Source organism: Sesamum indicum, linkage group LG3 (assembly GCF_000512975.1).
Source record: "Sesamum indicum cultivar Zhongzhi No. 13 linkage group LG3, S_indicum_v1.0, whole genome shotgun sequence".
NCBI lineage: Eukaryota > Viridiplantae > Streptophyta > Magnoliopsida > Lamiales > Pedaliaceae > Sesamum > Sesamum indicum.
In genome coordinates, this window is record NC_026147.1 from 12,184,642 (window position 1) to 12,210,475 (window position 25,834).

The following is a 25,834-nucleotide window of genomic DNA, read 5'->3' on the forward strand; positions in this document are numbered from 1 at the left end:
ATGAATTATAGTGTGTGTAGCACTCTCTAAAGGTATTACAATTTTATGTCCGCTAAATATTATACTTAAAGTAAACCTTATTTATATACAAATATATATATATGCACATAATATAATCCATATTGAATATACATACGTAATTTCCTCATCACAACAAACACAATTAATTTCTCATCCACAAAATTTCATATATATATATATATTCACATATCAAACAACACGAAAATAAAACTATTATAATTAGTTCATAGATCATCCACATTCTTAATTCGTATTTATACCTTTTCAAAATGTGGCTTCTATTTTACTAGAAAACGGCATACGGCCTCAACTTTTCTTAAATGCAAATGATTTCTGCCGCTTTGGAGGAATGATCTATTTGACTCCCCGATCAGCATCAAATATCTGGGGCTGAAGGGCGTGGATCGTGGTCCGTTCCTTAGAAGTCTATATACGGCTTCTGACCCCTACGGGCGATATCCTCTGGGGCCTTGAGCACCTTTGGGCTCACGGTACAAATTCTCTGCGTAGATTGGGCCTTCAAATGAGTCAGGCTAAGGTTTGAGCCTAATGCATTATGTGTATTAATATAATTATCAAAATATTAATTAAATTAGTTAGTAAAGTATTATTTTTATTATTCATTGACATTTATATCGATATAAATATTTAAATTCAAGAAATAGATTTAGTATATTAATTTTATATTGTGATTTTAATTTAATTTTTTTATTTAAATTATAAAAATATAAAAAGGATTATATATAATTTTTTGTATTTGAATAGTTAAATAAATATATTTGAGAGAAAGCGGTGCAATTGATGTTACTCTCTGAATCCACCTTGGGTGAAGGAAAAGGGTTCTTCCTTATTCGTTCACGTTTCAACTTTGCCATTGGTTCGTCCCCACAATCCTTCTCGGCACGTCAAATTGTTCCACGGAACATTATAGTTTCCTATTTTCTTGAAAAGAAAAGAAACAGCAAAATCCTCACCCTCCCATTTCTCACGCGGGCATTGTCCCTTTCGCACTTCCTTCTCTTCGCAAAATCGAATAGAAACTTTTGTGTTTTTGCCGAAAGGAAGATAATTGATCTTTGGATAATAAGCTGCGGTTTTCCTGGTTGATATATTTGATAATCACAAAAGTAAAGTTTTGGTATATTATTTTGTTGAAGCTACTGCAAATTTTGAGTTTTTGTGGATGATTATTGCTATTTTCATTTTGTGTCTTTACTGGATGACATAAATGATATACAGGTAGTGGTGGATTACTGTTAATTCAGTGGATGACGATGAGTCAAGGGGGATCGTCGTCGAGGAGAAGCATGACGTTGACCAGCTCATTGTCTCAGGGAAGGAAGAAAATTGCGGCGCCGGCGGAGAACGGCAGCGTGGGGGTTGGGAATTCCCCTCGACACCGCAAATCTATATCAACTTCCCGTTCCGCGTATGCTGTATTTATATTATTCTTTCAGCGTTTATTTAAGCATAATTTGATTCCTTAATCGAATGAATTTTCAATTTGCACTTGTGATATGTTGTTGAAGATGTTTGTTATATGAAGAAGCTGATGGTCCATAAAAACATCCTGTAGTGCAGTTTGGTATTTAAATGAATTTTTTCCATCACTTTTGTTTGAAAAGATAAAAATGGGGGAGTTTTTACTTTCTCTTTTATATGCTTGAGTTTTCTTTGACTCTATGATGCATTTGCCGTTGCTTGGAAATTAAAGTATTCTTGTAAAGCAACTGAAACTTCAGTGCAGATTAAATCAAACAAGCAGCTTAATTAATGGGCTCTCTTATGTTAGCTTATTCGATTTTGTTGAAGAAAAGCTAAGTAAAATGTTTTCCTACTTCAAATGATTACTTTGCTTTATCTTCTGAATCCGTTTGTCTTTCTTTTATTTGCCTCTCCAAAAGGATCCAAACATAGCAAAAAGGCAAGAAAGAATCTAATGGAAGATAGAGGGGCACAGTCAATTGGGAGATGTAGGCAGGAATTGAAAAGAAAGGATGATGATGAGAATAAGATGTTAGATCAAAATCAAATTTTATAATCTGATCGAAATAAAAAGGCATCTGATATATATTGTTAAGGCCATAATTAAACTCTACTGATGAGGATACTGAACTTGAGAAAAATACCCATGTTTCCAAGATAGAAGGAGCTGAAAGGGCTCCAAAATTTTTGTTTGTGTTTCAGCTGGTACCAAGATTTGATTTTGGTCAACTAGGCTGATAATATGAATTGTTTATGCTTTCTGATATAGTTTTTCTTTATATGTAGAAAATGAGGGTTGAAGGTATAACTTATGAAGTAGTTTGTTGAAACCTTAGATACATAGAATCTAAGGACAAATATATATGAGTTGAAATTTAAAATAACCATTTAATAGCTTTCATTAAGGTTGTGTTAATTGCCATCATTATTATGTATCCATCAAACAAGCAAAAGCAGACTATTGAATCATGTAGAAGAAAAAGAATTAGGGATTTGAGTTCAAAAGTAAACTCTAGGAAATTTATTTGATTGTTAATGATAATAGTAAAATAAGCAGGTATAAGTATACCTAACTGATAAAATTGCTAATGAGCCAAACACAAAATCTTCTAAGCTTATAAAAGCCAAAACTGCTCCAAATTTTGTCTTCCTTTGAGCTGGTACCAAGTTCTGATTTCCTTTAAGTTATTTACGTATTTCTTACTGTGCTATTTCACTAGCTTAAACAGACGAATTAGGGAAAGGGGAGAAGCACTTGACTTATTTCCAATTTTCACTTTCCCTATGCCGGTGTTTTTGCTAGGAATGTTCTGTCCAAACTTATGTCTGGGAAATGAGAATGGAAGATTAAGTCTGTTTTCTGTTTGTTCAGAAAATAAGTCAATTACTTTCAAAGAATTGATATCAGATATATTCAATTCTCAATAGATCTTAGTAGGTTCCAGTGAGAACTCTGTTTAGTCTTTCACAACTGTAGTTTTCACATCAATAATTATATCACTCCAGACCGTTGTAATTTGTTTGGAGTTAATGAAGAAAGTAGATAATTACCGCTAGTCACATTGCCATGTGGTGTGAGTCTCTCCACCTGACAGGAAACCATTTCTTCTTGCTAATTCATGGTTTCCTAGCAAACTTAAGGGTTGTTTCCATAACTATTATTATGCCTGAATCAGTTCATATAGAAGATAAAAATAAAGCATCTACCCCCTTATCCAAAACACACTTGTGTTTATATATGTACAACACGTTATGTACTTGATTTTTACGTACATTTAAATATTTGAGCATTAGTAATTTAAATTTTCATTGAAGACACTTGGAAGACACAAGGAATGCCTGCAACCAGCATCCAATATCTGTGAAGTTGTTAGCATCTCGTCTTTGTGTGTGAATCACTTAGTCTCTTATGCTTGCAACAGGGGACTGACAGGAGAACGAACTGTCAAGCGTTTGCGGCTATCAAAAGCCTTGACAGTACCTGAAACTACTACCATCATTGAAGCTTGTCGTCGAATGGCTGCCCGAAGGGTTGATGCTTTATTGCTGACGGATGCAAATGCATTATTATGTGGAATCCTGACAGATAAGGTATAAGTTGGATAGTTGTATATGATAGGGGTCTGAAGCAATTAAAAGTGTCTGTTCTTAATTCCCTACATCACATATGGTCACTTCATATAAAGTGATGAATTTTGTGTTGTTTTCCTTCTTCTCATTGAAGGATATAGCTACAAGAGCCATTGCTCGTGAGATTAATCTTGAGGAAACACATGTTTCCAAGATCATGACAAGGAACCCAGTATTTGTGCTTTCTGGTACTCTTGCTGTTGAGGCCTTACAAAAAATGGTTCAAGGTCTGTTTCATCTCAGATACCATGCTTTAGCACTCTATAAAGCTTGTTCTAGATCATTGCTTTTTTAACATGACATCTCCACAGGAAAATTTAGACATTTACCAGTTGTTGAAAACGGAGAGGTGATTGCTTTGCTTGACATAGCAAAATGTTTGTATGATGCTATTGCTCGTATGGAGAGGGCAGCTGAGAAGGGAAAGGCTATTGCAGCTGCTGTTGAAGGTGTTGAGAAACATTGGGGCACATCAGTTTCTGGTTGGTGGATGTGGTTTCTTACCAAATTTTTTTTGTTTCTTCCTTGGAAAATCAGCTTCTACATTTGATGTGTTTGCTCTTTCTCAGTGGTATTTAATCAGTTGTGTTCAAATAATCAGTTGCCTGGCCATTTTTATTGATTCACTTTTAACGTATTGATTTGTAGGCCCAAACACATTCATTGAGACTCTTCGAGAGCGAATGTTTAGGCCCTCCTTGTCTACTATAATCTCTGAGAATTCAAAGTAGGTAATATCTTCACTTTGCTATTAACTGTATTGTGAATCTAGATTGTATGACCATTATAAAGTAATTGCTATAGTAGGAGGTTACGGCTAAAGTCATTGGTTTGTTAGGGTTGTTACAGTTGATCCAAGTGACACAGTGCTAGGGACTGCAAAGAAGATGCTTGAAGTTCAAGCGAGCTGTGCTGTTGTAACAGTAGAAAACAAACCAAGGGGCATACTAACGTGAGCTTTCCTTCATATTGAAGATGTATATTCATGTAGCAAGGGATAAATTACTATGTAATTTTCTGTATCTTGCTTTTGAATATAATTTATTTGTGTGCATTCTCTGTTTTTCTTAGTTCAAAAGACATGTTGATGAGAGTCATAGCTCAAGATCTTCCTCCAGAATCCACTCTGGTGGAGAAGGTAGATTTTCCCCCTTCTCTCTGTCTTCTTAGCGCAATTAATGCTATGTTGCTACAATTTTCATTCATGCACCCACCCAAGTTGTGGTTTATGTGCAAATATATCTTCTGGAATCTGGATTATCTTTGAATTACAGGTAACCTTTTCAGTATATTTTCTTACCTTCTTGCTGGGGAATTCGAAAATAATTAGGCATGAAGCTCCCTTTTTCTTCTCCCTAAAATTCTCCAGGTGATGACCCCAAATCCAGAATGTGCCACTGTTGATACACCTATTGTTGATGCTCTCCATACCATGCATGATGGCAAATTTTTGCACCTCCCTGTTGTTGATAAAGGTAGATATACCTCCATCAGATATTATGCGAACTTTTATTAAAATTTCTCTAAATTATTGGTTCCTTCTAATCTTTTATGGCAATTGTACAGATGGAACATTCGTAGCTGTTGTTGATGTACTTCATATAACTCAAGCTGCTGTAGCCACAGTAAGTCATATTTAACCTTTTTAAAGACAAATAGTTGACGGAAATGGTGCACTTGTCCTGTGTGATAACACGAAACAAGCATGACTTCTTTATCCGCTTCAATAATCTTTAACATGCTTGCTGAACTAGTTCTGTCCTCTACTTTTCTTATTCTTTGGTGTTGTTTGAATTGCTGTATGCATAATTAAGATTCTGGAGGCTGGGACAGAGTAGAACAGATTGGATTTCACTCATTTCAGGGCTGTGGGTGGTTGGGGCAATGTGATTGCAGTTCTTGAGTGATAAATTTTGGTGGCCATGGTCGCAACAGTGTCTGATCTGGTCCCCTTTTAGTGATGGCTGGAGAGGTTCAATAGGGAGTGCCATAACCATGTATCAGTCAGATAAAAATTCAACATATATATTCCTTTCAGAGATGGATAAATATCCATGATGCAGAATGAATTATAGCATAATTTCCAAAATATCAGCTTGGAGGTGTTCCTAGATGGTTTGGAATTTGTCCGGGGCGTCATCAATAACTCAATATAGTATAGTAATGGCATGTCAAGCATGGATAATGGTGTCAGACATGGAATGCACATCCATAGGCTTACTTGAGCCTGAGCCTTGATTTTATTAGCTGTAGTAATCTGACGTCTTGGCTTATATGAATTTTGAATGATAATCCTTTTCTTTTTAAATCTGAAGATAAGCAATATACTTTTAGCTCTTTGGATTCCAAAAAGTCTTCGAGTGCAATTTAATTAACCGGAAGACTGAAGAACAACACTACAATAGTTTAGGTCTTTCTAGGTGAAACTAAAAACCAACTTTCTCTTCAGAAGCATAATTGTCGAATCTACTTTAAATTTTTTATCACTGAAACATTTAATTATCATGCAGAAAGTCAGTGTTTATGACTAGACATGTGAACAATTTGAAAGAAAGCAGTCCTGTTGGAGCCTTTAAGAACATTGGATGTGCTTTGATTTTTTTCAGTTGTAACTTGAATAAACATTCTTATTTAATGATGAGAGACAGCAAGGTCTACCAGTATTATTGCATTATTTTTTTCACCATGCAGTGATGTAGTTTGGCACAACGAAGATAGCCATTTACTGGAGCTGTGGATTTCCATAGCAATATCTTTATATGACTAACGGTGTCTATAGGAATTTGGAGAAAATGTGATTTAAGTTTCTAGTATGCATAATACTACTACACATACAACATGCAACTTTTTTGTAATTCAAGATAAATCTTAAAATACGCGGTTTAGTTTGTATGATTTGTTATGTCATTGAAATTCATGTCAACTGTATCGTTGGATGAACTTTGGTTTTATTGTCCAAAAGGGAGTCTAACATAGTGTTTCGATTTGTGTTTTGAATGTTTTGTTTTGTGTTTTGGAGATAGAGAGAGAAAAATAAAGATAAGTGTGTGTTAAAGATATATGGTATGTTTGAATTTGTGTTTTGAGGTAATTTAAAATATTTTAAAATAAGTAGTGTAGGTTTGATGTTGGAATTTGGGAGACAAAAATCACTGTTCATTGTCAAATCATATCACTTTATGTATATTGTTATATTAAATATGTATACATATAATATATTATATGTTTAATGTTGTATTTTTTAGAGACAAATTACTATTTATTGTCAAATCATGTCTTTTTTATATTATATATATAAGTGTATATATATATTATTATAATTTATATAGAAAGTTGAAAAACAAAAAAACACACAGATAAGGTGTAAAAACACAAAAACAAACATTGGGTATATTTTATCTTGTCTCGAAAAATGCGAAAACATGAATCGAAACATAGTGAATTAGGAAGATTTACACTAGTTCAAGTTGAAGCATACGGCTCCTATTTCCATTTTTATTGACTTCTATTATATGGAATATGCAAGGAAATTAGCTGCATACTTTATTTACTTTAATCTTGAGACTTGACGTCTACTTAATCAGTTATGTACTCTGTGAAGAATGTATGACCTAATTGGTTGTTTGTTTCCAGGTTGGTAGTACTGCTGGAGTCAGTGGTGAGGCTGCAAACACCATGATGCAAAAGTTCTGGGATTCTGCAATGGAGTTAGCTCCAGATGACGAGGACTCCAGGAGGTTGTGCTTTACTATCTGTCGCTCAGTTTCTTGCAGAAATATTGTGAACAATGAGAGTTGAATTTGTTGATTGTAGGATAGCAGGAATTGGATTCCTCAAACCCTTTCTCTTGTTTCTTACAATTTTTAATGATATCGCAGTGAGAATTCCCTGAAGCTGAATTCTGATGCTGGAGAAATCAGTCAATCTCTTCCTTGTCCTTCTTCCACCACATCCAGTAATTTTGCTTTCAAGATTCAAGACAGAAAAGGAAGAATGCATAGGTTCTTATGTGGTTCGTCTCCAATCTCTTTCCTTTTCCTGAGAACATAAATTTGGGCAATTTTGCTGGTTTTTTGTTTCATTTTCATCTCTAAAGTTGAGCTTCACATTGGTGGAAAGTTGTATCAGGCAAAAAGAATGTTTGAATATGTGCAATATTAGGCAATTGTATTCTGTCAAATCAGTGCAGACTAGAAAAAAAGAACCTTGTATCATTGATCATATCACACAAATATTCTTCCAGGGTCGGTCTCTTTGACTCATTCATTGATGTTTCTTGTCCAGGTACACAGCACTTGGCTGATTTTATAACGGCAATCCTTCAAAGAGTGGGAGATGAAATTGATCGTAACAACCTTCCACAAATTCTGGTAGACTCTGGGCCAACTCTACTCTGTTTTATTTTACCAAACTCCAAAAAAATCTTATGCTTGTGGGTGATCTGCAGTACGAAGATGAAGATGGTGACAAAGTTGTAATTGCATCAGATGGTGATCTTCAAGCAGCTGTAGACCATGCAAGACTAGCTGGTTGGAAGGTATTGATAAGTTGTAACTAATATTAACTTTTACCACCAGAATCTCAGGAACGAAATTGTAATATTTACAAATTTACTTTTCAGTTGGTCATTTTTAGTAATTCTCTCTTCATCTCCTCTTTATTGTGCCACAATAAATACATACTTCAGTCTTTTATTTTTGCTTTCGAAAAGAAACTAATGTAATCAACCTGAACAGGGGTTGAAATTGCACTTAGACTATTCAGGAACACCTCATCGGCTGAGGGGATCCACCTCATCCTCGAGTCTGGATTATGCCCAAGCAGATAGCGCATGGGCTTCGGCGTACAGCGCTGTTGCAGCTGGGGCTGCACTAGTTGCTGGTTTAGGCGTACTAGCATTCTTGAGGCGATCTGGAAATTGATCAAACTTTATTCCGCATACACATTACTCACAGGAGTTCTTGAAGCTCGAAGACAAACTGGAATTGGATGTTCAGGTGTGTTATCTTTGGATTGAATTCATTGATCTACTTATACCTTACAGGATCATTGATTTGTCATACCCTGCTATACGGAGTTTTGCACTGGTGATTATGACGAAAAATGGATTTTGTCCGGATACAGTTTGTAGCTGCTTGAATATGGGGCTATATTAATTGGATGAATTCATAAACTGCATATGGCTTCCTGATTGTAAGTGCTCCACAGGAACTGTATGCAAACTTCAACTTTACTTTGGTCTCTTTGTCTGCAGAAAGTGATCTTTCAGTTTGTTGGTTCTCGTTAACTCTTCTGGAGACTCTCCCCTTAGAAAATTGATCAAGGTCCAAGCACTGTTTTGAATATCATGTCCAATTCCAGAGTCTTTCATATCTTCCAAGTTGCCTTGGAGGCTGTCATGAATAATTTTATGAATAAGGGGTTCTAAACATAAAATAAAAAGATAAGGCGACAGGAAATCCCCATGCCGTAGGCCTCTAAGTGGTCTCCAGGCCGATGATTCTTCTCACCCTATTTAAGAAGGAAAAGAAGGAAAGTCGAATATATATTGAACAAATCGCATAAAACCCTAGTATAGTTTGAAAGCTTGGCAAAAGATTTTTTTATATTTTAAAAAGGATTAATTATATTTTGCCATCTGAATTGTTTTTTTTATGCTTTGGCACCTAACTTTTTTTTTGTGTCAACTTATCATTTCAATTTTATAAAATTTTGTACTTTGTCAATTTACAACTGTTTTTTAAAAAAAATTTGTCAAAAAACATCACATCCAGTGAATATGTGATATTAGGTTATGCAATGTTATATTTTTTTTCATATGCATAATATGCGATGTTTTTCCAGCCAAAAAATGTATAAAAGAAGGGTCATACATGGGAAAGTACAAATTTGGCAAAGATGAAATGGTAAGTTGACACAAAAAAAAAAAATTTGATGGCAAAGTGCAAAATAGTCATAGTTCGGATGACAAAATGTAATTTACCTTTTTAAAAATGAGGATAAGTTACAATTATCTTTTTTTAGGTTTTGCATAATAATAAATAGGAAAATATTTTTTGGTTCCATAAATTAGGCTTTTTTCACTTTCAGTTTAATTCATTAAGGGATTAGCATTTTTAGTTCTGTAATTTAAAAAAATTAGTACTTTTAGTCCTCATCCACTTTTCCATCTGCAATTTAATTGTGCGGGTTACGTGCTTAACATGTGCCGTTAAATACTTTTGACTGGAGGAAAAAAATTGGCCCTTCTTCCAGTAGTAACATATGGATGCTCCATTTAGCCTATTTGGTTCATTTGTGGAAGATATGATTCTTTATGTTGCTTGTATTTGGCTTCAATTTATAAAAATATGGGAGGATATGATTCAATTTTTATAAGAGAAGAGAGAAATCTCCCTTTCTTTGCTCTAATTTTCTTCAAAGTTTGTTTCCCCCAATGTAGTTATATTTCCCTCCAAAAGTGGCCTCGAGTTGAAAAATACGTCATTTTTTTCCTCCAACCAAAGATGTTTAACAGTCGTACGTGACCTACACTGTTAAATTACAGACGAAAAAGTGGATTAGAACTAAAAGTGCTAATTTTCGTAAATTACGGGATCAAAAGTGCTAATTTCGTAATGAAAGGGACCTGAAGTGAAACAAGTATAACTTATGGGACTGAAAATATTATTTCTCTTAACAAATGCCTTCTCGTTATGTAGAAAGTTGCAGATACCACCCTAATCTTAACATCCTTTAACAGAAAGTCATTCCGTTAGCCCCTGATAGATTTTTATGATTATCCAAAATGCTCTTTTAAATTATGAAATATAATTTTATATACTTTGTGAATTTTATAAGAGTACTTATATGAATTAATATTTTAAATATTATTTCCTTTATCCATCTTAATTTTTTTTATATTTTTTCAAATCTTTTTAAAAAAAATCAACAAAAGTAAAATAATAACTTTTACTTATTATTTAAGGACAACATAATTATTTTTTATTTGAAGGGAGTATTTATAAGTGTGTAAATAATAAAAAAATATTTGTAATTATAACTCGATTTGTTTTATAAACGTAGATCACTTGTGCTCTCTGTTAAATGCACCTAAAGACGTCAATCTTTTATATTGTTTGCAGTGGCGTGTGCACTTAATGCAGGAGGACAAGTGATCAAAATTTAATAAAATAGGGATTTTTTAATTTATTTTTAAAAAATAGGGATTATAAACTATATAGTCCCCAGTCTTATGGGCTAAGTGTATTCCATTTTGTGATTTGAAAAAGTTAGTATTTTCGTGGAGTGTTTGCGAGAGTTTTGGAAAAGTATTTTTCAGCTTGAGGCTTCAAAAATATATTTTTGAGGTATTTGGAAAAATTTATGCATTAACGATTTGCAAAAAATCAATAATAAGTCAATATATGTACATTTAAATTTTTTTTCCAATTTTTTTTTATTAGTACAACAAATTCGTTGAACTTTGATTAATGAGGTGACTTATTTGTTAGACGGAAGCAGACTTTACCAGTGCTAGATGTAATTTCTCAAACTAAAGGGAGTTTACGTGTAATTACATTAAACCTCAGATGAGGAAGTGTAATTATCCCTATAATTTATGTAAGCTTCGAACGATAAGGTGAAAACGTCAACTTTACTCTTACTGCAATTTTAATTTTTCGTTTCAAAAAATTGAAAAATATAAAAATCTGGTCTCGGATGGATGTTATTATGAAAAAAATATATAATAACATCAACAAATACATAGAATTATCATTCATTATTCATAAGGGTATTTTGGACAATTCAATACAAATTTGAATGAAACTTTATCGAAAGCTAACGTTATGGCGTTCGATTACTGGACTCATTATTATCAGGGATATAAATAAATTTCTCAAATCAAACAATAAAAAAATATTCATAATTATATCAAAATTCAAAAAATCCGGACCTAATCTACCCTAAATTTTTATTGCCCCTTTATGTAATGAAAATGATATACCAAATTTGTCTATACTATTAAGACATGCTTAAGTTTGAAGTTGCAGTTATTCTTACTATTGTGCATTTAAAAATTAACTATAATAAATATTTAAAAATATATATACATATTCATTTAGATATAAAATAAAAATATCATATCATTCAATTACTTTTTTTTATGCTGAACAAAGTTTGGGAATCCTTTTCAAATGCAGGGTATAATTTTTTGACCTTTTATCTTCTTTGAGTTGGAATGAGTGGACAGGAGGAGTTGTTAGGTTTCTGCTATCCAAATTTGTTTGAATTGCGAGTCCAAATTGAACAGTTTAATTAGGTTTAAATCTCATAGATGTCAATATCATCTTGTTTATATATAATTATTTCTAAATTGTTAATTGACCTTCTGATTTTATTTTTAATTTGAAACAATGATAATAGTGAAATCATAATTATTTATATATATATATATAGCCTCATTGAAAATATTTTATTATCATTTTTATTCGATCATTATTATTTTTATATCTTATATAATCTCATAAATCAATAATATATTCTTATAATAATGATTTGATATGACATAATTAACAACCTAAATCAATGAAAAGAAAATATAACTATCAATTTTTATTTAAATAAACAATGTATTTGATTTCTCACTCAGTAACCAAAGAAAACAAAGTAAAAATACCCTTTTGGGGTGCTACAAATTAATAGAATAATTGTTTATATTGAATGTATAGATAATTGTTATATAGAAAATTTTTATTCAAATCGGGTCGCGTCGAACTAAATCGATCGTAAAGTACGTGTCGTATACTTGTTATGTAATTGATAATTTTTTTTTAAATTATACATTAATTGTACTGTGAGTATATTGTACTTGCCGTATGATGAGTTGGAATTATTTCCCTTGCTATATATAACCCAATCTGTGGGTGAAGGTCAATATGTTATTGGGAGGCCAAAAGTATGGCAAGTAAAGGTTTTGATGGTGAGAGGAAGTTGCATGTAGTAATGTTTCCGTGGCTTGCTTTTGGGCATATCATTCCGTTCTTTGAACTCTCCAAATTCATAGCTCAAAAGGGCCATAAAATCACCTTCATTTCCACCCCAAGAAACATTGACCGCCTCCCGAAACTTCCTCCCGATTTGGTTTCTTCCATAGATTTGGTGAAAATTCCATTGCCAAAGCTTGAAGAGCTGCCCGAAAATGCTGAGGCCACCATGGATGTCCGGCCCGAGGACGTCGAGCATCTCAAGAAAGCGTATGATGGGATGGAGGATGGTGTCGCACGGTTCTTGGAAAACTCTGATGCTGATATTATCATATATGATTTTGCTCCATACTGGTTGGCACCAATCGCAACCAGGCTCGGAATTTCACGCTTCTTTTTCTGCATATTCAACGCTTGGTTCCTGGCTTTCCTTGGAACTACAGATGCGTTGATTAATGGACTAGAAGGTCGGAGCAGACAGGAGGACTTCTTGGCTCCGCCGGAGTGGGTAACTTTTGATACTAAGGTCGCTTATAGACTCTATGAGGCCAAGTGGGCTCTGGGCGCAGCTGGAACGAACGCTTCGGGGTTTTCCGATACGTATCGGGCAGGAAAGGCGATTGCGGGATGTAATGCCATGATTATCAGACACTGCAATGAGTTCGAGCCCAAATGGCTGAAACTGCTGGAAGAGCTTCACCAGAAAGAGGTGATCCCTCTTGGACTAATGCCTCCACAGGTGCAAGACAACACCAGTACAAATGAAGCATGGGTTTCTATCAAGAATTGGCTTTGCACCCACCCCAAAGAGTCTGTGGTGTATGTTGCACTTGGAAGTGAAGTGGTTTTGAGTAGAGACCAAATAAGTGAATTGGCCCATGGGTTAGAACTCTCCGGGGTGCCTTTTCTCTGGGCACTCAGAAAGCCCGCCGGGTCGGCCACGATCGAGCTTCCGGAAGGGTTTGAAGAGAGAACCAAGGGTCGAGGCATTGTGTGGAAGAATTGGGCACCTCAGCTGAAGATTCTCGGCCATGATGGGGTGGGTGCCTTCTTGACGCACTGCGGCTGGAGTTCTATAGTAGAGGGGCTGATGTTCGGCCGCCCGCTTGTGATGCTGCCCTTTCAGATAGATCAAGGGTTGAATGCTAGAGTTCTGGGTGATAAGCAGGTGGGCATGGAAGTCCCCAGAAACGAGCAAGATGGCACATACACAAGAAACGCTGTGGCGGAGTCTGTCAGAACGGTGATGGTCGACGGCGTGGGCCAGAAACTTAGAGACACAGCTAAAGCAACAAGCGCAATGTTCGGAGACAAAGAACTACACGACCGGTATCTACACAACTTCGTTGAGCATCTGGAGAATCTTCAACACAAACCATGAACCATAATTCAGCTGAATACATTCTTTGTTCCTGATATTATGGATCATCATGTCAATAGTTTCGGGGTGAATGGACGTAGTGGATGCGGATGCATCATCTCGCTTTCCCTATTTCTGTAATAAATGAAATTCATAATTATGTTTAACAGTCTAACCTATACTCTCCCTACCCAAATTATTATTATATTTTGAATAATTACACGTCCCACTAATTAATACGAACGTCAACACCATTTATATAAATTTTATATTATTTTAGAAATAATAATATTATTATATAAACTATTTTTATTTTTTTTATTGTCAGTGATAGTTTATATAATTATAAAAAAAAATATATGAGCTGTTTTTTTTAAATATAATTAGCTGTAAATAAAATCAAGAAAAATTCTGACGAAATTGCTTTGTTCTTTTTTCTTTTTTCGTAAATACTGTACCCTCATATTCAACTTGGTCCTAACTATAAAAGGAAATGAAAGGGCTGCAAATTAAAGAGTTGAAAAAGACGTTGTGAAATTTCCTTGTCGAATCTGTAGATGTAGCGAAAAGTGGAACTGGAAGGTTCTCTGGTCTTTTAATTGGTTGTTGCGACATAATTGCAAAACGTGATCGTTAGATTGCCTCTCCCACATCGAGATGTACGCCCACCATAAGGATGTGGCTCATCAAGGAGCTCAAATTTACAAATTATTCTATCCATACGATTATTGCATGCATTAATAATTATTTATAATGTAACAAAAATCAAGTTTTTTATCAATCAACGGTGGGACTTTCGGACAGTAAAGGTTTATTTATGAACATATATAGTAAAATCTCTATTAATTAATAATCTTGAAACTATAAAATTTTATTAATTTAGAGAGATATTGATATATCGATAAATTAATATTTTATTAATAAAAGAGTGACTTTCTAAATTTAACAAATTTGGTATGTACTGAAAATAAATGAATTCATATATGTTTCATTGATTATATTAATGCATTAACCAATTCTTTGTAACTAATTAAATATATTCATGTATGATATCAATTCATTGTATACAATTAATTATTATATTCATGGACGCATGTATCAATTCATTGGAATTACTTAAATATACATGTTTACATTAATTTATTGCACTTAAATAACTATTATAGCCAATTAAATATATTCATGCATGATGAATGAAACATATACTATATAAATCTCAATATGAAAATAAAACAATTCATAACACCCAACTATGTCTTCTCATCTAAAAGGCATCGCAAAATCATCCATGAATGATCAAATGCGTAAAGCATTACAAACTTCATATTTTAGCAAATTACCATAATATTTATAAATGTAATATTTATAAATTATTAATTTAGAGTTTTAATGGAACTTAATATTTATAAAGAAATTTTCCAAAAACTTATTATCTTATTATCTTATCGAATTTGATGATTTTTTACAAAGGCCCAAGTCCGGACCGAAAGATTTAATTATTTTAGAGAGTTTATTAATTTATAGAGGTTTTACTGTATGTTGGTTCAATAATGTTTATTTATAATTATGCGTTAATTAGTGTTGTATGCTCTCTTCAATTATTATGTGGAAAATAACCACTTTTAATACATTTGGTAAGTGGTTAGTGTATCTTGTATCATTTATTAAGTTGCTACTATAGTGCAATTTTAGTGGATGATTGACAAAATTTGTCAAGCCGATTGAACTGACTTGCAGTGAATTGTTATATGGAAGTCCGTGTGGCCTGGTTGGTATAACTTGAACTTTTCGGCTCCGATAATATGGGGTTTAGTCCTCAGACTTGAGAATTCACATAATCTCATATATGGGACAATTGTATTTAGGCTCTGATAAAAGATGACCATGTTTTGATGTAGTTATTATTTTGTTCTCGAGCAGTCAGAACATGTATGAAGATTGGTGAACTCCAAGAGAAGATTCGTCACATATCATGAGATGATATCGATTTTCTGTGCATTCTTATGTGTGACGTGCATCTGGATGTCTATGGCCACAATGGGTGATCAAATAGAAAAATATTTTTCTATATTGATTAAGTGGAGAAACACAATTAGAATATTAAGCATAAATATTTAGTTAAGGATATGAACCAATGACCAGTTTCATTCCCTGGACTAAGATTGGAAGATGACAGATAGAAGAACCGTACTCATATGGCAGTCAGTAGCCTTAAGGTTCACACAATTTCACTTACTCTTTGGTGACATGGACCGTTGTTAGACGACCATCCATGGTGATAGGTGCTCCTGGTTTAAGTGTTAATCGAAATCGATTAATTAAATATAACTTAGAGTGCCTTTGGTTAGAGGAAAAGTGGGAGTATCAGAAAAGTGGAAGTAAAAATGAATGTGTAAGAGATAATTTGGTGTTTAGTTAGGGGAAAGAGATGGAAGTGAAGTAAAACTCGATGTATGTTAAATCCCTCTGGAGTTCAATTTTGTTTTGTTCAAAATTGAAAGAAAAAGTGAAAGTATAAAGCCAAAAAGACAAAAGAGTGGAGTTTTATTTTTATTTACTCCATCACCCATATATATCTATATATATAATTACTCTCCAGTTCTTTTCTCCTTCCCTCTGATAATACCGTGCATTATTGCCATATAAAAGATAACAAAATCACTGAATCAACAATCAGGTAAACAATCTTGTTAGTAATTTTACTTATTTAAACTAAACAGTTTAGAATAAATGAATAATACTCATTTTGATGAATATTTTTATTAATAAAAAAATATTCTTATTCTTATTTGATAAATATTTTTATTCATAAAATTTTTAAATCTTTTATATATAAAATTATATTAGTATAACATTCATTTATTTATTTTCTAATACAAAGTGAAGAGAATGGTTATTCAGCAAAATTACAAAATTAGTCTTTTCTTCTCCTGTTTTTCTCGTACCAAATAAGGAAAATTATTTGAAATTTAGACCCCTTCCAATCATACCGAGCAACTTAAAAATAAATATTATCTTTTCCCTCTCCTTTCCAATTTTTTTTCTCTCACCTGAATCAAACGAATCAAAAGTCTCTCCACCTCACATCCTCATGCGCCCACTTTCTGACCGATGGATCGATGGAATCACCTCGGCATGCCAGAAGCCCATGGACAAGTTGTGGACAAGCTGTAGACATGCACGTTAAAGGAGGACACTAATCCAAACACACATCACCCGACATTTCTGAACCGTACGTTTTTGGTTGTGCATCGGATGTCTGCTCTCGGCTTGTGGTTTTCAAATTGGTTTTTAGAATTGAAGTACATGCAAAAACAATTAACTTTTTTATTTTTATTTCAGTAGATAATTTAACTTGCTAATATTTGAATATTATTATGCAATAATGTAAGTAGGAGTGCAAGCTGGAGAAATGAGATTGTGTTAGAATACAGGGGCTAAAGTGAAATTTACCCTTTTCTTTTTTACCTTGTCATGAAGTTCATATTCGTTTTATTTCGATCCCTTGGTTGGCTTTTCAACAAAAACTTTTGGAAATCTAATTTTTTAATTGATCATTTTACCCTCAATAAATCGGAATTCAGTAATTTTTTTCGTCGAAAAATTGTTCGCGGAATTGGAGTGAAACAAAATATGAACTTTTACGATCATAAGGTTCGGAGATGAAAATGAGGAATTGAAGTAATTTTAAATATAAATATAAAATTTATGACATTTATTCAAATAAGTGGGTCAAATGCAACTTACCCCCTGTCATATGTTATATGAGCAAATACCTCCCTATAAAAAAAAAAAAACTTAGTAAATTAACTCCCTGTGTTTCAAGAAATGAAGTAAATTATCCCCTCCCCTATCAAAAAAACATAGGGTGTAATTTATTATTATATTTTTCACAAAAATTTTTATTAATTTTTCATACGACAAGGGATAAATTGCATTTTTCCCTATTATAAATTTTCAGAAATAGACATTTTAGCCTTAATCTTCCGTCATTTTCGTTGTCATTATGTCACAGAATCAACAAAGAGTCCAGATATCAGTTCACATGCCAATAAAAAGCCAATTTCATAAATGCAACTTGATGAAAATCCTTCCTACTAATTTTAATTAAAAAAAAGCATGCATCTAAATGGTCACGGATCGTATATTCCCTCACTTTGACTTTATATTGAAAAGAAAAAAAAAAAGCACTAACAATTCTATTTTTTTTATATAACTGTTTAAAGATTTACATAATTTGCTTTGTGTTAAATGTATTGAACTTTTTAGAAAAATTATTGTCATGACAATTTTAAAATATTATATCTCAAATTATATATGTACAATTTTCAACTGCTAATTTGGCTAGTTTTTCATTTTATTTTCATTTTCCGTCATTTAATTAAATAAATACAATAATTTAAAATTATGTATTTGCATCAATTATGCGCCTATCACTAATTATTATTAGATTTAATTATATTTACCATTTCAGAATTTTTTTTTTGATGGAAAATTTCATAGAAAAGTGAGTATATGCATGGCTCATGCTATTTTTTAAGAGGAAAAGTGTCAACTTTAGGGGAAAAAGAATTTGATAAATTTGCATCATTATGTTGATGAGACTTTGGGTTTTGTTGGAAGAGGATGAATTTATCTAAAAAGTTCTAAAAATTGATGTTTTAACTAAATCTAGGATTTACAAAGTAACTTGTGCAAAAATTTCAAAATGAAAAACCTAGGTGATGCTAAGAAAATTTTAGGAATATCTATTAGTAGAATAGAATAATTCAACAATTTTCTTAAATCAAGAATTTTATGTCAAATCTGTGTTAGAAAAATTTTCAATGTCAAACTCTAGACCCACTTTTGTTCCCTTAGCTGCACATTTTCAGTTAAGTAAAAAACAAAGTCTTGAGTTTGAAACTGATAAAATGAAAATGGAAAAAATTCCCTATTCTAATGCAATTGGCACCGTTATGTTCTTGATGGTTAGTACTAGGCCTGACATTGCTTATACTTTAAGTTGTTTGAATAAGTACATTGTCTAATGTTGGTTTACCTCATTGGGATGTTTTTAAGTGGCTACTTAGATACTTGAATGGGTCTATGAATTATGACATAAGTTTTTCAAAATGTAATGATGGTTTTAAATTGATTGGATATGTGGACTCTAATTATGCTAATGACAGATATAGTAGAAAATCAACAACTTCATAGTATTCACCTTATGTGGTTCATGCATAAGTTGGAATCTCAACTCCAGCATAATGTTGCATTATCTACTACTGAGACGGAGTATATTGCCACTACAAAAGCCTTTAAAGAAGCAATTTGGTTAAAAGATTTAGTAGAAGAAATAAGTTTCCTAAAAGAAAAAAGTAACAGTATTTTCTGACAGTCAATTTGAAATTCAATTTTGTAAAAACCCTATTTTTCATGATAGAACAAAGCATATTGATGTTAGATATCATTTTATAAGGGATATAGTTGGAAAAAAAATAATCAACTTAGAAAAGATAAAAATCAAGTTAAACCCTGCAGATAAGGGAACCAAATGTTTACCTTTTGAAAAATTCAAAACTTGTCTTCAAATTCTAAATTTAGGATGAATTCTTTTAGCCCATATATGTACTTGTATCTCTCTTTGTTTTGCAAGTACCTTCCAAGAGACTATTGGCTATGATGATAGCCGGATCCGGCTTTAGGCCTGATTCCCTTTATGTGTCTTGATTCAAGGTGGAGAATGTTAAAATTATGGCCCATAACCTTTAAGGTAGGCCCAAGTCCTCCAGGCCCTCTCAATTGGATGGTTTTTTATTTCCACATGCAGCTCGGCCCACTAAGCATTTTTCAACCCTACCCGACCAGTAACTTAATATTTAACTATGCCTACCCTAATCGTAATTCATTTGGCCGCTTTCTCTCGTCTTCTTCTACTTCTCTGTTGCGCCGACTCCTTGGCTTCTCTTCCTTCTTCCTCTTGTTTCCCTCATTTTGTTTCCAATGGCTTTGGAAACCTCTTCTACCGCCTTCATCTCCTTCTTCCTCTTATATAGAAAAATGAGACATAACTCACCTACGAGAAAAACCTAAAAGCCTGCTAAGATCTCTATGATTTTTTATCTTTGTGGCTGAATTTGGTTCTTTATGAATAATACCTTGGTGGTCTCTTGGTTGGAATTTTGAGAAACCATGACTAGGTTGCCGGCCTTTGGTGACCGTGTGCTTGCCTCCTCGGATTTTGGCTTCCTGAGCTATTTATTGCTATATCTTATTTTTTGTTCTTATAATTTTTGCCACTTTATTATTGATTAATTTGCAAATCGATTTGTATATTATAAGAATTGTAAAATTCACGATTTCTGTAATAATTGATTAAGACAAGTTTTTGAGCTGTTTCTTATGGGATTACGCCCAACATTTATAATTTAGAACGTATTCATTAAATCTCAATTTAACCATTAAAATAAAGATCTTCTATCCCTCTTTAAAATGCTAGAAAATCAAAACCGGATTTGGTGAAGAGAGTGGGAGTTACAGACACGTTTCACTTTCACATCACCCACTCATTCACTATCTTTCTTTTCAACTCTTTTCATATTCTGTCTCTTTATTCTTGGATTGAATTTTTTATTTATAAACTAGTAAATTATGGCACACTTTTATACATGTAACTTTCATAAATACTATTTAAAATAAATTATTTACAATTTTGTGACATACCTAATTTGTAAATTTAAAATAAATTATTTACAATTTTGTGACATACCTAATTTGTAAATTTATAATATTATTTAAAATAATATTTATAAAATTTTTATTGTTTAATAGTATATATAAAATAATAAGCTAGTATTAAATTTACAAAAAAATAATGACACAAAAGATGCTTGAAAACTAAAGAAAAAAACTATAAAAAAAATAATGCAGTAGTTAGAAGTTAGATGAATAAATAAAGAAATCAAATTAAATATCTAAAAAAAAAAAAAAAATAGGGGAAAAATGCAATTTACCCTTGTGTTAATGGAAAAATGCAAAGGAAGGTGAATTACATCATTTTTTAAATTACAAGGAGGTGACTTGCATTTTCGTTAACACAGGGGATAAATTGTATTTTTCCAAAAAATAGAGATGTCGAAAAGATGTTCTTCCTTACTATATAGTTTAGATTTGATTGAATATTCTGTTTTATTTAATATAAACACATTATATATATATATATATATTTTTAAATAAAATACATGGTAGTTATTTTGCATTTGTAGCGTGTGTATATTTAATAAAGTAGAAGATGTAATATGATTCTAAATAAAAAATTCAATCCGAGCAATTCCCACTTTACTTTTTCCTACTTAGGTTTTTCTTCCAACCATCTTTAGTTTTTTTTTTTTTTTTTAACTTTAACTTTACTTTGAATATTTTTAAATACAATTTTATGGTTGTAATTAAATTTTATATAAAAATAAAAATATATTTGGATTAATATTTTTGTGTTAGTTTCTTATGAGGAAAAATACAAGCAACTCCCCATGATATTATGCGCAACTAACCCCTTATGAAAAAAAATACAATTTACCTCCTAATATTTCTTAAAATGCAGCAACTTGTCCCCTGTGTTTTTATAATGAAGTAATTTACCTTCTTAAATATACTATGTTTTTTATTATATGAGAATAATTTATTCATTTGCAATATCGAAAACTATTAAATTCATATGAAAAGACTCGATAGAATAAAAATATATTTGAATTATTATTTTTGTAGAATTTTTTTTTGTTACGAAACAACTTGATAGAAGGAACTACGTGAAATTTAAGTCATATCCAAAAAAACATATATAAAAAAATATAATTGAAATAGTATATAATCGAAAATGAATCCAAACATATCTAAAATGGCAACCTGTGATCACTGAATAGGTAAGCAGAGTAAAACGCAGCAAGCAGCTGTTGCATTTTCAGTACAGTGTTGTATTATACTTTGCGCCAATTTCCTCCACACAGAGAACAGACAAACGAAAATTGTTCTTTATTGGACGCCATTGATTGGTCCATTGTTGTATCTGCCACCGCCCGCCACCTTCATTGCCTTCACGGGAAGAGAAAGAAAGTGGGGGAAAAACAAAACTAAAGACAAGCCCAGCTTGAGTTGAAGCCATTGGTGAAGGCCCATCTCTTCAGAATCAAGAACAATGAGGGCTATTTTCTTGATTTTTCTGATACTTTCGAGTGTTTTCTCACAAACATTTGAGCAGCAGCACCAGCAGCCCATCAAGACTATTGTGGTATTGGTGTTGGAGAACAGATCGTTTGATCACATGCTTGGATGGATGAAGAAATCTGTGAACCCTTCAATCAATGGGGTCACGGGAAAGGAATGCAATTCGGTTTCAGCCAAGGGAGATAGTAAAATTGTTGCAGAAATGATCTGTTTCTCTGATGATGCTGAGTATGTGGATCCAGACCCCGGCCACTCCTTTGAAGATGTGGAGAAACAGGTTTTTGGTTCTTCCTCCTTCCCTTCAATGTCTGGATTTGTGGAGCAAGCGTTAACCATGTCGGAGAATTTATCACAAACTGTTATGAAGGGATTTAGGCCTGAAAATGTGCCGATTTATGCTGCTTTAGTTAGTGAATTCGCGGTGTTTGATAGATGGTTTTCTTCAATTCCAGGGCCGACACAGCCCAATAGGCTGTTTGTGTATTCTGCTACTTCTCATGGATCAACAAGCCATGTGAAGAGGCAGTTGGCCACAGGGTACCCACAGCACACCATATTTGATTCGCTTCACGAAAATGGTTTGGATTTCGGTATCTATTTCCAAAACGTTCCCACCACGTTGTTCTATAGGAATTTGAGGAAGTTGAAGTACATTTTCAAGTTCCATCAGTATGATTTGAAGTTCAAGAAAGATGCTAGGAATGGCAAGTTGCCTAGCTTGACTGTAATCGAGCCGAGGTACTTTGATTTGACGGGATTGCCTGCAAACGATGATCATCCTTCCCATGATGTTGCGAATGGGCAAAAGTTGGTGAAAGAGGTTTATGAGACATTGAGGGCAAGTCCTCAGTGGAATGAGACACTTTTAGTGATTACATATGATGAACATGGTGGATTCTATGATCATGTACAAACACCATATGTTAATGTCCCGAATCCGGATGGGAACACTGGACCAGCACCTTATTTCTTTAAGTTTGATAGGCTCGGTGTTCGTGTGCCCACTATTATGGTATCTCCATGGATCAAGAAAGGAACTGGTGAGCTTGATTTGAGTTTGGTTATATGACGAAATTTTGGTTAATTTGGATGCTTATTATGTGTCTTGGTAAACTGATTCTTAGTCTTGGAATTGTCTGGATTTGGTGATAAAGACGTACTAAACTTGATTGTTTGTCATCTTTATGTGTTCTTAAATCACAGAGAGACTCTGTTACAGAGATTAGAGATGATCTTGTTGTGAATAAAGAAGGTTTATACTAAGGGCTTATCGACTTGCTAGCACCGCAGTCTGTCCCACCATCTTGTATATATGGCTTGATCATGACATATTTGCTCTTTTCCTATGTAGTGATAAGCAGGCCAAAAGGGCCATCGCCAAATTCTGAGTACGAGCACTCCTCCATCCCAGCAACCATAAAGAAGATGTTCAACCTCTCCTCCCACTTCTTGACTCATAGAGATGCTTGGGCTGGAACGTTTGAGCATGTTGTCGGTCAATTAACCTCCCCAAGAACTGATTGTCCTGGTATTCATATATCCTTAACTCATAAAGCACTAAAAGTTTTGGAAATTTGCATTATATAACATCTTAGTTTTGACCATTAGCCCCAATATTTATATATATGCCATTCTCTTTCAAACACTGAACTGTCATAAAACCTTAATCATTTGCAGAGGTTTTACCTGAGGTGGTCCCTTTAAGAAAGACAGGAACTGATGAAAATAGGGGCTTGTCCGAGTTTCAGAACGAGGTGGTGCAATTGGCTGCTGTTCTCAACGGCGATCATTTCTTGAGCAGCTTCCCGGGTGAAACGGGGAAGAAGATGAATGTTAAGGAAGCCCATGAATACGTAAGAGGTGCCGTCTCAAGGTTCATAAGGGCAAGCAAAGAGGCTAGCAAATTGGGAGCGGATCCGTCTGCCATTGTCGACATGCGCTCTTCTCTAACTACCAGGTCCTCCATCCACAACTAAGTTAATTCCCTCAACTGATCTCCGGTTTTGTGAGCCATTCCTTTCATGTCTATATATATATAGTAATTCTTTGGCTGTGTAGTTCTCTAAACTCATATCTTGTATCTAGAAAAGCTTGAGATGTTGGTTTCGTTGCACTCATGATCAAGTGAATTAATATTTTCCATGATCATCTACATGGGAGCTTTGAGTTTTCAGCCTGCTATTGTTTGAATGTCATGTTAATGTAGAAGATCATGGTAAGGTTATCAACTCTTCTTGAGATAATCTTAGGAAATTCTATTGCCGATCGGATTTGATCATATCTAATCAATTATATAGCAAGTGGAGATATGTTTATTTGGTGATTGATGAGATGGAGTCATTAAGTCATTATACTTACACATATGGAATGGGAAAAATGCAATCAACTCCCTTGTGATATTGCAAACGAAAAAATTACTCCCTATACAAAAATGAATAACATTTTACATCCCTGTAATTTTTATAATGCAACAATTTACGCCCCTATATTTTTTAAAATGAAGCAAATGACCTCTTTATCTAAAGAGGTAAATTGTTTAAAGCACCAGATGATAAATTACTAATTTTTTTTTTATCATAAGAGGATAATTTGCTTATTTATAATATCACAGGGGATAAATTGCATTAAGCCACATATGGAATTGATAGGACAAGCCCCATGTTCGTTAATTTCTTGGATATAATCAGTTTATTGATTGTTTTATATAGTTTTGATAATTATATAACAAAGCTGCTTATATTTTCAAAAAAGAATATGAAAAATAAATGGGTTAAATGCAAACTCCACCAATGTATGAGGATCTTTGTACTTTGCTTCTCAATCTTTTTTTTAACACTCGACACCTCAACCGTTGGACCCCAGCAATGTCGCCTCCCCACCGCCCCCTCCTCAAACATCAATTAGGGGTGCAAGTTCGAGCTCGAGTCGAGCCATGTTTCTTGTGTTCGTGAGCTCGCAAGCACACTTATTTTTGTTTTTATTTATAAATATTATTTAAGTACATATTTAATATTATATCAAGTTTATATTTTGAATTCACCATATATTAGAATTATTAGTTAATATATAACTTATTTTAATTTAATATAATAATAAAATATATTATTTTTATTTATATTATTTAAAAGCACGCTTAAGCAATAATTTAGTAAGTTTTGATACTTTTTTTAAAATAAATATTTAAAATTCGCTACAAATTAAAATTATTAGTTAATATCTTATATTTTAGCTTTAGATGATATTAAATATGGTACTTTAGTTTATATTATTTAAAAATCAAGTTGAATCAACATTTTAGTATATTTTATAATTTGTTCATAAATAAATATTTAAATTGGATCATCAACGAGACAGCTAAATATTAAAAATTATGGATCAAATTAAATTGGAAACGTTAATACAAAATTCAAAATAAGGGACTTTGATTAATCAATATGATGTTAATATAGATAATTCTTTGTACATCATTAATTTCTCCTAAATTTGTCTCTACAGTTCATACTGACACGAGTTTGCGATAACAACAATTTATTTTGGAAAAGTTACTCCAGTATCACGGTTAATCGGGCTATAGTTCTTTGTGAACGTAAAGTCGCGTTTGTACCAAAGGAAACAGGAACCCGACTTCCCAAAGTCCGAAAAACAGTTGATGAAAGCAACGGAAAAAAAC

The 25,834-nt window shown here is 33.1% G+C and overlaps 3 protein-coding genes across 5 annotated transcripts; all 3 read left to right on the forward strand.

Moving 5' to 3' along the window:
- LOC105158140 (CBS domain-containing protein CBSCBSPB1) lies at positions 820–8,984 on the forward strand. 3 transcript variants are annotated; one of them, XM_020692923.1, is made up of 15 exons: positions 820–898; positions 1,261–1,450; positions 3,429–3,597; positions 3,731–3,863; positions 3,948–4,118; positions 4,285–4,363; positions 4,475–4,588; positions 4,708–4,774; positions 5,006–5,111; positions 5,203–5,261; positions 7,270–7,373; positions 7,515–7,648; positions 7,921–8,006; positions 8,084–8,173; positions 8,373–8,984. In XM_020692923.1, the coding sequence occupies exons 1-15, from the start codon at positions 823–825 to the stop codon at positions 8,556–8,558; spliced, it is 1,764 nt and encodes a 587-aa protein (XP_020548582.1). In that variant the 5' UTR covers positions 820–822; the 3' UTR covers positions 8,559–8,984. The 3 variants fall into 3 exon arrangements, with proteins under 3 accessions (XP_020548582.1, XP_011073083.1, XP_011073082.1); XM_011074781.2 differs by lacking the exon at positions 820–898 and adding an exon at positions 908–1,159; XM_011074780.2 differs by lacking the exon at positions 820–898 and adding an exon at positions 908–1,148.
- LOC105158485 (putative UDP-rhamnose:rhamnosyltransferase 1) lies at positions 12,577–13,983 on the forward strand. The gene has a single exon (XM_011075270.1). The coding sequence runs from the start codon at positions 12,577–12,579 to the stop codon at positions 13,981–13,983; it is 1,407 nt and encodes a 468-aa protein (XP_011073572.1).
- On the forward strand, positions 21,848–24,388 carry LOC105158142 (non-specific phospholipase C6). The gene is made up of 3 exons (XM_011074782.2): positions 21,848–23,204; positions 23,516–23,692; positions 23,842–24,388. The coding sequence occupies exons 1-3, from the start codon at positions 22,136–22,138 to the stop codon at positions 24,138–24,140; spliced, it is 1,545 nt and encodes a 514-aa protein (XP_011073084.1). The 5' UTR covers positions 21,848–22,135; the 3' UTR covers positions 24,141–24,388.

What these genes read in the sequence shown, in the direction of transcription:
- LOC105158140 (XM_020692923.1), top strand. Translation starts at nt 823, where the DNA reads ATGTTACTCTCTGAATCCACCTTGGGTGAAGGAAAAGGGTTCTTCCTT. An exon ending in GTGGAATCCTGACAGATAAG is followed by an intron (nt 3,598 to 3,730) that starts GTATAAGTTGGA and finishes TTCTCATTGAAG; the next exon opens with GATATAGCTACAAGAGCCAT. An exon ending in CAAGACTAGCTGGTTGGAAG is followed by an intron (nt 8,174 to 8,372) that starts GTATTGATAAGT and finishes CAACCTGAACAG; the next exon opens with GGGTTGAAATTGCACTTAGA.
- LOC105158485 (XM_011075270.1), top strand. Translation starts at nt 12,577, where the DNA reads ATGGCAAGTAAAGGTTTTGATGGTGAGAGGAAGTTGCATGTAGTAATG.
- LOC105158142 (XM_011074782.2), top strand. Translation starts at nt 22,136, where the DNA reads ATGAGGGCTATTTTCTTGATTTTTCTGATACTTTCGAGTGTTTTCTCA. An exon ending in ATGGATCAAGAAAGGAACTG is followed by an intron (nt 23,205 to 23,515) that starts GTGAGCTTGATT and finishes TTTCCTATGTAG; the next exon opens with TGATAAGCAGGCCAAAAGGG. An exon ending in CCCAAGAACTGATTGTCCTG is followed by an intron (nt 23,693 to 23,841) that starts GTATTCATATAT and finishes AATCATTTGCAG; the next exon opens with AGGTTTTACCTGAGGTGGTC.